Here is a 17,947-nt window from a genome sequence, read left to right as displayed (position 1 = left end):
GATTGTGCTACCTGATTAAAGATGAGGTGCAGGATTGGTTTTTGCAGATCCTGGAGGAGAGGAAGAGAGGAAGAAAATTTACCTAAACTATAAGCGCTGAAAGTGTTTTTGTTTGCCACTATAAGAACAACCCATCAGTAACTGACATTAAATATGGATCTCTGTAAACAGAGGGACAACACAGGTGTTTGGAAGATTATCAAATGATAATGATATTCTGTGTCTGTCAATGTCATTGATGGGCAGGTTCTTTCAATCTTAAAATGAGCAGTACTCCAGCCTTATTTTTCTTATTTAATGTGTAATTACTACTATTTAGCCGTAGAACAGCAGTGGAGTCATTTGAAGTGTCATTTGGAACTCCCACTGGTGGAGTCCTTTATTACTGTGCCTTTAAGTAGGAGTACCCTTTTTTGCCTTTATGAATTCGTCACCAGAAATCAATCATCAGAATACACAATGTTATTTGTATAGTTCCCTCCTCCCTCCCCACAACTCCATAACACTAGTCCACCGAGCTGTAACAAACACATTCAGGTCAAAGATACAGGGTCTGTACATTCGTCTCACTCAGGTAAGACCGCCCCCTTTCTCTCTCTCCCTTTCCCTCTCCCACGATACAGAAAAGCACTCAGAATACATGAGAATTATTTTTAAAAAGATAATTTTCAAGGTATTTTTTTACCATCTCTGTGACCTTCATCAGCAGCCGTGTCACCAGCATTTACATATGTTTTCAGTCACTAATGATTTACAGCTGTGTAACAAAAAGGATGTGGGTGCAGTTTAGAGGTCAGTGGATGTCAAAGTGCAGTCCATGTTTTAAACCCAGCCTAGCCAATTGCCTGCTTGTGTGCACAGTGCCTGTGGGATGTGTGTCTTGTGCACAGTGCGGTTATGCGCAGTTGTGGTCCTCTTTGGCTTGGCGGTCTACGGTGACACAGCCCCCACTTCGGTCGAAGATCAGTCTGTGAAAGGTGAGACAGAAATACTGTACTTTAGACACCTCTTTGGTCTCTCCAAAAGAAGACTCAGGAGAGTTTGACTGATGTTTTTATATTTCTAAAAAGGGATTATTAAAACGGGCTAAAGAAGCTGCTTCAAGTTGAGTTCATCAGCAGAAAAAGAGGGAACAGGCAGTAATTAGATAAAGATGACACCTGGAAGCATTTTTTTTCATGCCAGGAAATATCTTGCTAGGATTTGGATGCAGAGACTCTTAGTGTTCAAGACCTTGTTTGACACAGTGATGGATACAATAGAGCATATGGGCAAAATAGGGAACCTGGGTGCATTGAATGGCCTTGTCATTACACTTCTGATGATCTTACTGTAGAGCACATTGTCTTTTGCTCCCTCTTTCTCCACCTCTTTCTCTCCACCTCTATTGCCTCCCAATCCCTGACCCAGACCTGTATGTAGCAGTGGGCTCTGCCGTGAATGTGCCCTGTAAGGGTAAAGAGGGTGAGGAGGTGCACTGGAGGCTGAACGGGGTGGTGCTGGACTCAGGCTCCGTCCTCTCTATCTCTAACATCAGCCTGGAGGACAGAGGGAACTACAGCTGCCATGGCATCAGCAGAGGCCTTCTGCAGATGCTGTCACTGCAGCCAGGCTGTGAGTCCCTTCACCATTGACCAATTGCCCAAAGGGAATGGATGGGACTCTCAATCTGTTTGTCAGATTCCTTATTTGTCTGAATGTCTGATTATATGTGTGAGTGATATGTCTAAAACTGAGTAGTGTGTATGAGAGAGAGTAAGAAAGAGAGAGTTTGAGTCCCTGCGTGTGTGTGTTTGAATGTGTATGTATGCGCCTGACTGTTCACAAGTACTTCACTGTGTGTATACTTGACATACTTCCCTCAGTCCCTCCATCTCCACCAGAAGTGACATGCTGGTCACCCAGTTATCCCTTAAGGACCATTTGCTCCTGGAGTCAAGAACCAGAGCCTCTGCTACCAACACGCTACACCGCCACCTACATGTCAGGCAGGTGCCACAGAGCAGGAGAGTGTGGAGAACACATGTGAGTATGGATGTCTCTGTACAAAGCAAATCGCACAAAAATCATTATCAGGATGTTAGATATGCCATCTAACATTGGTAGTATACTGTCAAGCCAAAACAGTATAATGAGGTAAGTCCTTTTCAGGGATTCTTACAGAAATAACCATAAGGCCTGAGAAGTGTGATTTCCTATCAATATTTTCTTTTGAACCATCTAAGCTCAATTAAATCATGCAGAACATCATGGAAACATACCACAAATAGCCAAACTTGGAGTAGTTTGCACAGATCCTCCAGAACCCTGAACAATGTACTTAATGCCATTGGTTTACCGTGTCTAGAACCTAAACTGTATGATATTCAGCCAAAAGAAATTCTCTTCATCATAGAATAGTCTGAATAGAGTGTGTTTTTCTAAGAGGCCCACAGTGATAATTGTCAATGGAAGTTAATTTTGAAATACTGTACATATTTTGCATGGCAGACCAAATGCTTGCATTTGAGATCTTTCTACATGTTATATGAGAGTATGTTGCATAATAAATATGTGGTCATCACCATACAGATACATTGCATTAGCCTGTATCAGCAACAAAACTGAATGTCCTGACATGATAGCTGTTTCATACTGATGAATACAATAAATAAGCCTACCTTTGTCAATAATTCTACCACATGGACTCTCTGTGTTTCTCAGTATGGTCACAGCCAAGGTACGGCTCCTAATAACTGACCATTGAGCCAAAATGGTGACCTTATTCCTAATATGCCACAGTCTGAAGGGGCCCACGGATGGACAGCCATGTCACCCTGTCCCCGAACTGAGCCGACACTGTGTAATGGAGGGTCTGCAGCTCTTCCGCCTGGAGCCCTACATCCTGAACGTCACCGCCATAAACCCCCTGGGCTCAGCTTCACGCCTTTTCATCTTCATCCTGGAGGATATTGGTGAGATCCGCACCTCTCTCATTCCCTCAACATCAACTGAACACCTCTCTTTCAATGGAAAAGGCTCCAAATGATAATTATTTATTTACTCAGCAGAAGATTTTGTTCAGTTAACTTTACATAGCTTATATATCATGCATACATACATAAATACAGCTGGAAGCAAAAGCAGTGCCTCATCTAGGAATCAAACCAGTAACCACTGTGTTCTGAGCCCTGCTTCTTTGCACAATACCATGATACCAAGCTCACCATATTTATAAAGAAAGAGAAAAAATAAACATGTGTATACAGTTTGACCATTCTGTGAAACAAGCCCCAGCTTTCTTTGTAATGTTGTCTTCTCATTCTCAGTAAAGCCAGACCCTCCAGTAAATGTGACAGTTATACCTAGGCCAGGGAGACAGCTGTATGTTGTATGGGCTCCGCCCCCTACCTGGCCTGATCTCATCAACTTCCCGCTCAAATACAAAGTGCAGTATTACCGCGGCAACAATGAATCTCCACGCACTGTAAGTGCTGCTTGGTCTGCTCACATTCCTGCCCAAAATGTAAATCCATTCAACATTCAAGCTTTCAACAAATACATTTCTGATCACACATTTTAACTTCAGAAAAAGCAAGTGTCAGTCTTGCTTGCTAATCCTGGCAATTCAAAGAGCTTCCTGGGTTGTTCGCTGAAGAATGATTGGTACGTTAACTTACTGTTCCAATCTAATATGTATATTTTACTGGAGCATGAAATTAATTGCATGTTTTGTTTTTTTAAAGCCAACATGTACACAATGAAATGTATATGTCTAACTGTTTGAGGCAACTTGAGTTTAACTGTCTCACATAGCCAGCCTGTGTGTTCTTTAAGCTCTCATATCTGGACCCGATGTGACTCTTGGTTCCTGTCCCTCAGGTGGGCCTGTACATGTCGGAGAGCACAGTAATGAAAGGACTGAGGCCTGGGAGCACATACCACATTCAGATCTCTGCCCAAGACCAGCTGACGGGACAACGCAGTGATTGGAGCCAGCCTGTCCGTGCCACTGTGCCTGCACACTGACACACAGACCAACATACTGCACAGAAACACACAGTTCCACCCACTGAAAACTGGCTTGGACATGTCATACCCTTTAGTGCATTGAAATACATTGATTACAGAAGACCCTGATCCATACAATGCACATATCAGGACCTTATATCCAGTCCCACATATACATACAGTATACATTTTTTATTCTGTGGTCATAAATACAGAATTACATGTGTATGACTATTACAGTGTATTAATGAAACCACACTACATCATTACTACCTATTTTAAAACTGCTATGATGAGAGTGAGTCATTTACCTACCCACAATTAGCTGAATAAACAAACAAAAGTAGATGCTGGAGGCTCAGTCTTTACCTAATATTCAATAATGTGCGAACAAGTACTTTTATGAATCACAAATGGATTTAACTATTATGCATTTCACTGATTTTAATCAGTCATAAGATATTGGTATAGAAAGCAGGGTGATTTGGTTGGGTCATATTAGTCAGGTATTGTTAGCTCCATCCATAATGGGCCTCAAAAACTTTATAGTCCCACCTCTATTAATAATGTCACAAACTACTAACTCAAAAGCAGTCTTCATTGTTGGTACACTCTCTGCAGAGCATGTGTTTCTATAAGAGATTGCTTGAAGCTCATATTTCTAATGAGTCCACACACACAGGATGCAGGACAGACTAACCAAATACAATACTACTTGCAATTGTTTGTCACAAAGAGATACATACGTAACCAGGAGAGAAGAAGGAACAACCCTACCACACATCAGCTGTCACTGGTATGACTCAAGGTCCCACAACAACGACTGAAATCCACCCCGTCTGAAATAGTAGTTCTGCTCCTTTGGTATGTGCAGTGCCCTCCAAATATATTCATGTCCCTGATAAAACAGGAGACAAACAACATGTTGCAAAAGAAAAAAAAGTAAATACTGTATCATTTTTTCTTCTTAAAATATTAAAATGTTACACTTTAATCTTAATACTATTGTACAGAGCAGTTTCAGATTGGTTACACATACATTTTATGCCAGAAAACATGATGGTCACATTTATTCATATTACAGTAGGAAACCTACACAGAACAAGCTAATTAACTATAAAGTTCTGGGAGATGTTTTTGAGAGGCCACTGTCATATTGCTGCTGTGAATACATCACATCCAGCTGTCTCTGGTGTAGAGATTGCCTTGTGCTGTAAGTGTTCCTGAAGGAATCAACAGAGGCACACCAACATGTGTTAGCGAACCAGCACTGAAACTTGGTATGAAAATTGCATTTATCTCCCTGTGGAAGCCCAGCCACTCACAATGATCAGTCAAGCTACCATGTTTGAAAGTGTAAGTTACAAACAGCAATGGCCCCAGCACCATGAATAAATTATGAGCATGCTTCCGACAAGGAGCCAACCTGCAACCAGAGAAAGCTCCAGGGGTTCATGGGTGCATATCTGTTTGGTTTCTGTTATTACTTTTTGCATTTTTACCCCTTTAGATATGAGAAAAAGTGTAGTTGTGTCATTGTGTGTATGTGTGTCTATGTACTTGTCATTGCTGTCTCAAGAGGAAATGCAAGTGCATTGATAAATATTTTACCACAGATCAGGGCTATTACACTAGCAACCTGGGCTCCTGTTGCCCTTTTGACTATTGAGAAAACACTGCAACTAAGAAGAACTCTACTATAACATTGTTCAGTTGTCCAGGTGTTATGGGTAAATATAATTATCAATTTTGCTGCTATTAATATACACTGTTGCTTCAGTTAATTTGGTTTTGTCAATGTTGATTAATCTTAAAAAAAACATTTTTTCGTTCTTTTTAAAGTGTTTTTACTGAGTAACAGAGTAAATACTTAACACATTAATAATTTGGGATATTTTTTTTTTCACGCTGAAAAGGGTTTTGTGTTGTTTACATATTCCATGATTACAGCCAAAAAAGGCGGTCCGTCCGGCCATTACGTAAGTCCAATTACATAATCACCTATTTTTATTTTGAAGTCAGTTAAGAGGTCCCGCTATCTAACCATCATGTTCCTGTCTGTATCTATAAGTACTCAGTGGTGCTGAAACTTTACGCCGATTCGCTCTGATAACACATCATTTAGAAACTGTTTTCCCGTCGTCGACATTGTGGAGCGTACGTCACAGATGTTTGCAAGCACAGGCACGCACACTAAGAGCCAAAATGGCGTCGAGGCCCCCATTACTAAAAAGGCGGGGCGATGGGCCGTTTGTCGTAGCCCCGCGCGACCTCGCCAATCCGCGGACGCGGGAGGTTTGAGTTTAAATTCGTAGCTGTTTCTCTGCCTGCTAACAGTTGGGGAGGGATCGAGACCCTGCGACTTGGAAAAAAGGCCGCTGAATAATTAGTGTCGTTTTATAAGTATTTAGATATCAGATTAAGTATTTGAAAAGGACAGCTTGCTCCTTAACTAAAAGAAGAAATGTCGAAAAAACAAATATACTACTCCGACAAATACACAGACGAAGAATTTGAGTACAGGTAAGCTGGCTAACCTTAACTGTCAACTATCTTAACGGCTAACATTCGCTAAGATTCACTAGTCTATAATTTATTTTTGTTTATCTTGCTAAGTAGTTATCAGGCTAATTTTCAGATTTGTTCGGGCTCGCTAGCTGTCCCGAAAGGTGTATGAATAAGCTAAGGGGTTGTTTAGCGTTACATTCACTTGCTAACTAGCAAATGTTATCTTGCTAGTGTTTACTGACCGTTAGCTACATTGCGAGTAAACTTAGCTAGCTAACGTTAACGTTAAAGTTAAACTACTAGTACAAAAGACCTTACGATCACAACTCAGTACCCCAGAATCATTGATTTCCCGTGACCAAATGTACATTTTTGAGGGTTTAAGTTTTAATACGCCAAGATGGCATATTTTTGAGCTGTAGTAGCTAACTAGCTGGTTGGCTGTCAGCCAGATGGAATTTCTAGGATGACAGTGTTGCAGGTAGAACCAATAAAATGTTAATCTTGATGTGAAAGAGAATGATCGGAAACCAGGTCCTAAACCTGTTGTTCAGGTTGCACTTGAAAGTCTTGAACATTACAGGTGCAGACATATTTTATGCTTTATTTGGGAAAAAGAGGTCAAACCCGAATTGTTTAATTTGGCTAACGTAGCTACTTAACTGTAATATATATATAGTTCTGGCTGCTTGCTTACTGCATTTATAATCAGACGTTGGTTCTTGCTGTAAAGCTTAACCTACATAACATGGGACAAGTTTTAGCCAAACGTCCTGGAGTAAGTTGGAAAACATGGGGCACCGCCTCCATTTTTCCTCATACAGTCTTGATGGCAGTCTTTAGCTTCTCCTGTTTGGCACCAGACATACTGCCAGTAGTACTGAGCACAAAAGATAGTCCCGAGTGTTGTGAAGGCAGTCTGACAAAAAGGAAAATGCTATTAATAGATTGTTATAAATTCCTTAGAACCAATGTTAACACAGGTATTTGAAGCTTATGTAAAATTTAAGAAGCTTCCTATGAATGTTCTAGAAACAATGTTGAAACAAGATTTTGCAGGATTTTGATTGCAATGTCAATTTTGTGTTTTTGAAGAGATGATGATGTGCTTAACACTAGTTTCAGTTTATCTCTGTAAAAATCCTCCACTTCTTTTGCACTATGGATTTATGTTTTAAACAAGGCTGTGAATACATATCAAGGCACTGTATGCATTAGCCACATATATCATGAATTTAGAATGAGAAGGATGTGTCAAGCAAAAGCATATATTGGAGCTTTACATTTCTCATAACATGTCTTAATTGAGAATACTACTATATTGTTAGATCCCTCTGATTTAAAGGGGACTGCAGAATTTTTCATATTTGTAAAGCTTTTGTTTAATTGTTCTTATGTGTAAAGGAGAATGGGGAAGGCATTTCTATGTGTAAATTTGTTTGACCAAATTGTGTTTCATTCTAGTGCCAAGTGCCAAGCAGCTTCTAGTATACAGTTTATTACAGTTGTACTAATTTTGGTAGTGATCCTAGGTCCCTTGGATAGGTTTTGGAAATACAAAGTGAAATGCAAAATGTCTTACTTGCTATTAATTGTGTCCCTAAACTGATGTTACAGGCATGTTATGCTGCCCAAGCAGATGTCAAAACTGGTGCCTACATCTCACCTGATGTCTGAAGAGGAGTGGAGGGGCTTGGGGGTACAACAGAGTCAGGGCTGGATCCATTACATGATTCATAAGCCAGGTGGGTGCAGACAGAACTGCAGAAAATCAGATTTAACCTAGAAATATCAAAAAGTATTTGGACGCCTGACCATTACACCTGTAATGACATTTTATTCAAATACATATACTTTAATATGGAGTTGGTCCCCCTTTTGCAGCTATAACAGCTTCCACTCTTCTTGGAAGACTTTCCAAGTGTTTCTGTTTCTGTGGGAATTTGTGCCCATTCATTCTGTGGTGCATTTATGAGGTCAGGCACTGATGTTGGACGAGAAGGCCTGGCTCGCAATCTCCGTTCCAGTTTATCCCAAAGGTGCTTGATGGGGTTGAAGTCAGGGCTCTGTGCGGGCCAGTCAAGTTCTTCCACACCAAACTCATCAAACCATGTCTTTATAGTCCTTGCTTTGTGCACTGGGGCACAGTCATGTTGGAATAGAAAAGGGCTTTCCCCAAACTGTTGCCACAAAGTTGGAAGCATAGCATTGTCCAAAATGTCTTGGTATGCTGAAGCATTAAGATTTCCCTTCACTGGAGATAAGGGGCCTAGCCCAAACCCTGAAAAACAGGTGTGGCCAAATACTTTTGTCCATATAGTGTATATAGATGGATTATTAACAGAAGTAGGCTGTTATGACTCAGTTTTACGTAGCAAATTGTACATTGCTCTACATTTTTTAATTCTGTGTAAATTTTTATTCCTTTAGAACCGCATATACTGCTGTTCCGACGGCCTCTCCCCAAGGAGTGAAGAGGACAGAAGACTCAGAACATAAATCTCTCTCAGCTGAACTGCACTTCTGTACAGACCATGTGTGGCTGTGAGCGTTTGATTCATGTAATATTTGCCCTTTATTTGTAGTCTTAAGTACCTACCACATTGGGTTATAACAAAATTATACAGAGGCAGCCCAGGGTCAGTTCAAGTAAAAGGCAAGAAAGGTAACAACTTGGAAAGCAAAGCCAGAATGTAACAAAAAAAACCTTTTTGGTGTGCATGAGTAGAATATGTCCATGAAATATTTAATCAAAATATTCTAATGGTCAAAATTCATTGTATTATGGAAAAGTAAAGTGACATGGTGAGTATGTCCTGCTGAGAGGAGAATAGTCCAGAAGACTCAAACCGAACCATTGGCTACAGCTCTGTGTGAGCTATGACACAAGTGGTTGTTGGCTGCTATGAAACATTTTGACAGGTGTAAACTGCTGGTGTGTTTACTGTCTTCTACAAGGCTGTTATGTTGCCAGGGCAGTGCATTGAAATAAATATTTCATATATTTCTGTTTCAGGACAGTACCGTAGTTCAGACATAGTAGGTTGTCCATAGTTCAGTGTTCCTGTGTTCAGTATAATACATGCTGTAAACAGAATGCCTTGCTTTTCTCACTTCTTCTTTAGATGAAGAAATATTCCTAAACCTGATTTCCATGGAATTTTAAGTAGAAATGACAGTGTATTACAGTTTCCGTCACCTGTCATGACATGCATGACAACATTTTTTAAATTATTTTTAATCAGTACGAGTGAAGGATAATAAGAGTGTGTTGCTGTCTCACAGGGCAGTTTCAGTTCTTGGTACACTCTGTCTAAAACATACTGTCCTACAAACAGCCATTTGTCTGACAGTAGATCTCAGGCTCAGTTCATTAAAATCTTCACTGAAGGGTAGAGTCTGGGCAATCAGAAGCACTTCAAAACAGGTGGTAAATCTTATGGAGAGGTTTTTCCCAGTCTCTTTGTTGCTGCTTCACAAAAAGAATTTTGTGATGTCATTGCAACTGGAGAAAACTGCTGTTCTTTTCTTCATAGGTTTGGGAAAATTCTGATAATTGTCTCCAAATGTATTCTGGGCCCAGTCAAAATTCCATATATTTTCTTAGTCTGAATTTTAAACACTTGTTTTCTTGAGTTTAACCTTGTACTTCTCAACTACACCCTGTTGGTCAAGATTCCATGCCAGAACCATCTTTTCAACTTGATATTGTCTCGTTTCCTTTTCTATTCCATGCTTTTTTTCCGTGTGCCACATTGCACTGCTTCATTCTGGTGTGTATTTCAGTATTTTACTATTATTTTCATTGTAAAAATGGAGGCAGAATTACATTAGTGTAATTTTCAGTGGTGTGGCAAAGTTTATTTTTTGTTTGCTGTGCATAGGAAATACCATCTTTGTCAATATACCTGTTTGATATGCTTAAGCAACTTTAAATTAAATGTTACAGAAAAAATTTCAGTGTCAGTGTTTTATTTTGTTTCATCTGGAAGGGAAAGCATCACTGAAACTCACTCCTCTTAATGAATTTAAAGATGTACTTTTTGTATTTATACTATATACTTTGATGTATTTTACACCATATACTATTTTTGTGTAACATGGTTATGCTTGTCTTGTATTGCTTGTAATATTGGGTTGGGATCAGAGGATTGCTATTGCTTTAAAAAATAAAATTAGAGGAATATATGATTTAATATGTGGTAAATCTAGTCAGTTACTAAAAATGCATTATTAAGTATGCTTTGTCTTCAGAAGTTGAGTTACCAATTTTATCAGACCTCTTTGAAAATGGACAGTGCGTCTTACAACAGACACAGTACTGTGGTTAAAATTGTGTGGAATTTTCTGATTTTGGCCATTTAACTAGCTTTCTTTCCAGGGCTGTAGTTATTGTCCATTTCTCTCTGTCCCCAAGGACAAAAGCAATATTTTCAAGGATTTTCCAGGATTTCGGAGGATTTGGGGGGAAAAAAAAGAAAAAACAAACCAGAGAGACTTTAAATGAGGAAATCAAATCCAGGAGAGGCAGAAAAGGTAGATCGGGCAGATAATGGGCCACAGTATTCTAATGGTGAAGGGCTATGTTTAGTCCAATACATCCACAACTAGTGGAGTGACGAACTCCGAGTGCCTGATGCCCATTGAGTAAGACGGTGGGCGGGGCTTGTGTATCACGACCCTCTCTGCGTCGTGAGTGCCGGGGCCCGGCTTCAGGGTGGCGTCACTGGGAACGGTGAAGCGGGCCAGCATAGAGAAGGCTGGCTGCCTTCGCAGGTACACGCTGGGGTCCGTGCTGTTGTACCTGCCGGGCCCCGGGGTCATGGCCATGTCTTCGGACGCGCCCCTGGACTTACAGCGCCCAGAGATGGTGTAGCTGGGGCTGCAAGGCTGGGTGGGCATGTGGGAGCCCATGAGAGCGGGGAGGGTGTATCTGTTTGGGGCGGGCACAGCGTCGACGGAGCGGTAGCTGGTGCGGGCGCCCATAGTGAAAGAGGGGGCTCTCCTGTGCAAGTTGAGAGGGGGAGCTGCCTCCGGGCTGTAGGCCCCTGGTCCTGGAGTCTGGAAAACCCCAGCTACAGGAAGGATCAGACTTTTATTACCATTTCACAGTGAGACTGCATCAATCAGCACCAGGAACTGCATGTTATCCATGCGTGAGACACGTTGTTGAGCAGGCACTTTTTACAACATCCTGTGCATACACTTAGCAAGTGGACCAGGTTTACATAAAATTTCACATCAGTAACCTTTGTCCTTAACTTTGAATATCAAAGTTGTTCATTTTCTTCTTGTTAGTTACACATTATGATTCTAGAATTCATTGAAATGAAAACGTGTAAGTAGTGAAAAATATTATCCTTTAACATGGTAAATTGACTTATTCAATGGAAAAAGTTAGTTTAAATTAGACTAAGTTAGAAAAAGTAGTAGTTAAAGATGTTAGAAATCTGGACCTCATTCTCTCTTACAGTTATCAGCTGCAGGTTTCAAAAGAACAGGGCAGCTTCTGTTAAAAAAAAAAGACCTTTCTTTTTTGTTCTGAAATTCAGTTACCACAGCTGACACCAGAGGGGAAGGCTAACCCTGTCACAAACAGTTCCATCAACATCTGCTTGCAGCTTTTTGTGATGTCAAGCAGCACTCTGAAGAGCCTTCAAGAACAGGCTTAAATACAATCAACAGGCTGCACCAACTGAAATCTGTAATCCAATTTATCAACTAACTTTGTTTCACACTGACAGTAAACAATGGATGCCTTGTGTGCGCTATTCCCTGAATACATTTTTTACACCAGCAATACCGGCCACTCACTCAAGTGCTACTGTATGCATCTGACACAATACCACCTCAACATCAAAGCGAAACAAATGTATTTTGAAGTTGTTCCTTATCTTACAGGTTAGTGGATACCCAAAAAACTGCGCAAAACCTTTCCTCTCAAAAACTCCCTTTCACTTCTCTGAATTTTACTCACTCTGATGTCTGAACTTAACATTTTCTCCCTCTAGTGAATTCGGAATGAATCCAAATAATTTCACTTTCCCTGCAACTCCCTCACACGCTCTCTCTCTTTATGTGAGCCCTAAAAACATGTTCTGGTGCCTGCCCTGAATCAATTACACTATTTTATTGTTACAGGGATGTTGTTTCATGGAATTTCAGTGATCACATCATCATTCACATCAGCTCTCTCAAGTCCCCAGCACACACAGCTAGATGCAAAGAGCAAGAAATTTGGCAAAGTGCATTGACGAGACTCGTTTCACAAGACTTCAGTTGCTGTAAATTTAGTGTAGTTAGGAAGGTGAGGTTGAAATGTGCAGGTTATGTTTCATGAATGCCTCTTACTGGACCACCTGAAGGAAAGGGAAGGAGAAGGTGCATTCGAAGTGATTTTAAAATTAAACGGTTGACGGTTGATGTTTACCCAAAATCAAAGTGAATATCTTAATAATTTGTATCATGTTGTGTTTTTCTTTACATCTTTTATTTAACTTAGTGAGAGATAAGGGAGAATGCGTGTGTGTGTGTGTACGTATGTGAATAGACCCACCTGAGCTCCTTGCTCTGCCCAGCATTGAGTAGGAAGGTGTGCCATCCCTGCCGAAGCGTGTCATTTTCGCATCAATGCGGTACTGTGGCCCCGGGCTGGAGTCTATGGAGTACACTGCACAGCCCAAAGACCAAAGAGGATCAATGCATAACCTCACACAGCTTACATCAACATGTGGAAAGTGCCATTGCTCTAGATTCTTCTGTCTTTGATGTCCCTGTTTATTTAATCTATAATACTGTCACAAAAACCCTGGTCTGCAAGTGAATGTAATTACATTTACAAATGACATTTGTTAGTAAATGTATCAGATGATTAAAGTGTGATGTGACTGACTGATCCAAACACAAGGCAGGGCATGAAACTGTTACCTTTTCACTATGTTGTCTCCCTCCGGTGGCTGAAGTCTGACATCACATAGAGTTAGTACTACTCAATTTACTTCCTCAGAGAAAACACTGATCATGGTATTTACACTCATTTAGGGAAAAGTCTGTTTTTATTCCTTAGTGGAAACTGCATGCCTTATATAAGTTAATCTGATAGAAGAACTATAAAGCCACTTGTACAACAATTTGTCTTTCTTAACCATTGCCCATTCAAAGTTAATATATTACAGCCATGGCATGTCACAGAGTATCTTAAAAATAATGAACAGCTAATGATCCACTAGTTGTTGGTGGGTGGCCAGGTGAGAGGTGTGGCCACTGCGGGCCTTGCGTGGTTGGAGGACAGGGCACGAACAGTTGCCCAAGTGTGGCAGAACAGAAGGCAGGGCACTCACAGTTGCTGCTCATCCTCCGATGGAAGGAGTAGGCAGGGCTAGTGGGCTTTGTGTAGTCATGACCGATGTAGCCAACGGTGGGCGGTAGCGCATAGCGACCTGGTCCAGGCCCTGGAGGTAAACAAATGCATGAAGAGTTGTTGAAGAGTCGCATGAAGAGAACTGATATCTAGGAAACTGGAAAAAAAAATCTGTCCAGAAAAGTGGACAGATGACACCTTAGGAAGGTGATTTCACATAAGGAGAGATGGCGATTCTGGGTCTGGGCAGGAATGTGGCTCTGCCCGGTGAATCAGAAGACCAGCCTTTGTCTGACAGCAACCCAGAACATCAGTCTTGTGATATATACTCTTCTTTCTCCAATATATATAGTGCCTTACATTCAGTCATGCAGATGCTCAGTTAGATCTCTAAATTTCATGTTAGCCTTGGTCAGGCTCAAAATTTTATATGAAGAAACTGCCATTGAAATACAACAGACTGGAGATAAAAACAGTGAGAGTACAGGGAAGTACTAACGACTTAGTCATACATGTAACATACAAATCAGCTAAAGTGCAACTTACTACAACTTCTGAAGCATAACAACCACTAAACTGTGGATATTTTTCTGTTTGTTGATAGGTCACGATGGACCTTTACCTGTCATGTTTTTATTTTGTGGAAAAATAACTAACCCATAACAGGGATATAAATATGCACAACAAAGACCACTGGCAGTTTGCTATTTTACCACAGGGTCTAGAATGGAACATAATCTGGCACAGAGGGTTCTGGAATCTTACCTCTCTCGCGTGCAGCTATAATGGGACGCTTTCTCTCCATCTCCCCCATTGGGGAGCAAGTAGACTCCTGGAGCAGAGATCTCAGTAAACATCTCATTTTACACTGCAACCAACCATCAGTCTTTCAGGAATACAAATAACAGTCCTGCAACCTGGATTACATCTGCAATCTATCATAGAATCCACTATACTCAGGAATTTAACTGGCACCTGTCCATGGAAAGTAATTCACATATTACACATATGAATGTAGTGGATACTCCCACAAGAACCTGTAGCATATAACATGTACTTTTTGCCAAGTACAGGTAATATGCTACATATATGCTTTACAGTAGCAGAGAGCGAAAAAACAGACTTTGTCAACTGAAGAAAACGGAAAGAATTTAGGCTGGATTTTTCCCATTACAGCCCAGAACTATCTAAGCTGTAAAAGAGAATAAAATATCCAGTTGGTTAAGAGGATGTGGAGACGGGGGAGATCCTTCCAGCCAGACAGACAAGCATGCGGTTCTTCCTGGCTAATGGTCATGCCTGTCCCTCAGTGGCCCTCTGTAATCACATTTCTCGGATGTCTCAGTGATGCGTCCCTTCCTGTCTAAAGCAGAAACGTGCAGCCCGGTCCGGTCGCTTCCGGAGCAGGACGGAGAGCGACCCCTGTGGCACTCTTCCCTTAAACCCCACCCGGGGAGGCTCACCCGGAAAGTAATTAAGTCTCACCATGCAATCAGTACACGAACACAAAGACGCGCAATCTCAGGAAGCTGCTCAGGTCATCAGGGTTATTCGGAGAGGTAAAGGTGGGCCTCCTTTCAGTCATCAGCGGCCGCCATCTCTCCCCTCTTCCAAAGAGTCCGGCTGTAGAAGACCAGAGTGTTAAATACCCACTGTACAACGGGGGAGAGAGAGGAGAGTGCGGTGCTTAGAAACAGTGTCATCACATAGATTCGGTCTCGTGTAACGTTATCTGTGACACTCGGATCTCTCTCTCCCCCGTCTCCCTCCCTCTCTCCATGTTGCATGGAAACAGTATCACTCTTTAACCAAGCTAGACAGTTGCCAGGGTGACCGCTGACGGGCATTACATTACTATTGCCCCCCACTTGCTGTTACCCCACTCCCTGAAGTACCACTGTAGGGCTATCCTTCTACTCAGTTTCCCTTTCTTGGTGGGGGGTCCTTTCCTTTTCTCAAGGCACTGACACAGACACCCTCTGAAAGCCTGGGTTTTATGTTATTCTGTCGATGGTGAAGTAAGGTGTATTTTGTGTGTGTGTTACGTTGAAGTGTCATCAGGTGCATTTGAGCTAATTATCCTTCCATGAGAAATGGCGGACACTGGTTTTTGAATGACTGTTGGCAAAATAAGACACTGAAAGTTGTAAAAGGCCGTGGTAACCAAAAACTCCCGACTTGTGTCCTGACCAGCAAAGAGATATTAAACATTAACGGGCTCTAACTCTCCTCTGGCAGTGGGTCTAGGAAACCGGACCCTGTGTGTTATTAACAGGGGCAAACACACAGGGGCTGACCCGTGGCAGGGGGCCAATCAGAGGTCAGCGGTGTCGGTTTCCCGGAACACAACACCGCACAGAAAAAGATTGAGAGTGCGCACCGGAGCACAGCTCACTGCACACAGTAAAGGATCCTGTGGCTGACAAAGAATCAGTCAAGACTCCCACATACATTACATTAATTTAGCAGACGCTCTTTTCCAGAGCAACTGCCATCACAAAAGAACAGAAGTGTGTCCATTCAAGCCGAATGAGCAACAGTGTCAGACCAGGCTAACACTCCCAAACCACATAGAGCAGTATAACCATGCAAGAAAAGCACCAACAGCAGTTTCATGCATAGATCTGCCCGTTGACTCTCAACACCTTACAACACACAGCACAGAGCCATAAATATTACTTTGAAAATCAGTATGTTAGTGAGAATCCTTTAGAAAACTGACCAGTAAAGAGCTGAGGGTGTATCTTACTCTAGTTCTTATCCCTTCAACCATTCCTTATTTTTGAGTGTCCATATACTATCCAGCTGTCCCAGGAGACATTTTTTCATTCAGCCACTATAGAAAATCCCTGACCCTTGCATAGGTGATCTGGAGAAAATGGTCTCCTTAAAGCTTCTGAATGCAGAACAACCCAGTCACATACACCATGAGCAGACACTCCAAATAAAGGCCTCTTTTTCCTTTCTCCCCCTTTTTCTCCCCAACTATGAAATCGCCAAGTCTACACACTAAGCTTGGCTCACCGCACAACATCCTCTGCACTGAAGTACAATGAAGCATACAGTCACTTACAGCAAGGCTGCAATTTTTGGAAGTCCTACAGTGGACCAGAGGAGAGCAAATGGAGGGGCTAAGTGCAGCCTGTGACCTACTGACATCACACAAGAGGGTGCTGAGGAGCTCTGATGATGTCACTAAATGATGCTACTGAGCAGTGCAATGAGAGGACACTAGACAACAAAAACCAACCAACCCCATATCAGATTTTGCCCCATCACTGTAGATACCAAGTCACTGCCGGCTCATGACACAGCCCAGACTCATACTGGCAGTGTTTTGGACTGTATGACTCAGTCTGTGCCTGTGCCCGGAACAAGAGTCTCAACCAACCGAGTCATTTACCGCCACAACAGCGCCTTCTTTGTGGCCCGTTAACCCGAGCTTTAATGCCTAGGCATTTGAAAGGGTACTTCCAGGCCAAGCTCCTGTTTGAAAAGACACACCTAATGAATTCATTCCTTCTGAAAGAAACTGTAGGAGAAAGTAGGACGCAAAAAAAGACAGCTGGTACTCTGATTTTGATGTTTTCACATCCATGGCTCCAGTTTGTATACGGCATAGAGATGGGGACAGGCACAATGTACGGCCATGTTCAGACGAGTGTCTTACCTGTGATGTTACCACTGTCATCCATGGACAAGCAGGGTAAGAGTGCACTTTTCCAACAGGACTGTATTGCATGATTGCATTGAAACACACTGTCAACATTACAGCACAGTACAACCTTCAACCTCATTAGTTACTGTGATCAAGAGCACCAGCCTAGGGGAGCACACTGGTAGCTGGAGTCCAAAGGAATACAACTGGTTAGATCTTTGGCGCCCTCAAGTGGCTGTTATAGTACCATCTGTTTAACAGAGAATGGCACTTGAGAATAGTAAATCTAAAGATTTAAAATTAAACATGTTAATCTATAGATATGATCACTCACATGCTATACAGTTCACAACCCTTGAGCCTGGCCATTACTGTAAAACACTGAATAGGACAGATCACTCAGGGTCAGCTGTGTAAATTACCACCAGTAC

General features: G+C 41.7%; 3 protein-coding genes across 3 annotated transcripts; 2 read left to right on the top strand and 1 right to left on the bottom strand.

The window, feature by feature from the left end:
* Positions 1-21: 21 nt before the first annotated feature.
* On the top strand, positions 22-5,686 carry ebi3 (Epstein-Barr virus induced 3). Its single transcript, XM_036553862.1, has 8 exons — positions 22-26; positions 510-574; positions 891-977; positions 1,411-1,614; positions 1,866-2,025; positions 2,782-2,954; positions 3,309-3,466; positions 3,862-5,686. The coding sequence occupies exons 1-8, from the start codon at positions 22-24 to the stop codon at positions 4,006-4,008; spliced, it is 999 nt and encodes a 332-aa protein (XP_036409755.1). The 3' UTR covers positions 4,009-5,686.
* Positions 5,687-6,391: 705 nt separating this feature from the next.
* On the top strand, positions 6,392-9,229 carry cks2 (CDC28 protein kinase regulatory subunit 2). The gene is made up of 3 exons (XM_036554260.1): positions 6,392-6,513; positions 8,116-8,243; positions 8,929-9,229. The coding sequence occupies exons 1-3, from the start codon at positions 6,455-6,457 to the stop codon at positions 8,970-8,972; spliced, it is 231 nt and encodes a 76-aa protein (XP_036410153.1). The 5' UTR covers positions 6,392-6,454; the 3' UTR covers positions 8,973-9,229.
* Positions 9,224-17,587, bottom strand: odf3l2a (outer dense fiber of sperm tails 3-like 2a). The gene is made up of 6 exons (XM_036554259.1): positions 17,529-17,587; positions 15,344-15,481; positions 14,624-14,690; positions 13,839-13,949; positions 13,055-13,168; positions 9,224-11,573 (listed from the first exon to the last, which is right to left on the bottom strand). Exons 2-6 carry the CDS (start codon positions 15,344-15,346, stop codon positions 11,086-11,088), a joined length of 783 nt encoding a protein of 260 aa, XP_036410152.1. The 5' UTR covers positions 15,347-15,481; positions 17,529-17,587; the 3' UTR covers positions 9,224-11,085.
* Positions 17,588-17,947: the final 360 nt, after the last annotated feature.

The sequence above is a fragment of the Megalops cyprinoides genome, chromosome 20, assembly GCF_013368585.1.
Source record: "Megalops cyprinoides isolate fMegCyp1 chromosome 20, fMegCyp1.pri, whole genome shotgun sequence".
Classification (NCBI taxonomy): Eukaryota; Metazoa; Chordata; class Actinopteri; order Elopiformes; family Megalopidae; genus Megalops; species Megalops cyprinoides.
This window is presented reverse-complemented; position numbering and strand designations above follow the sequence as displayed.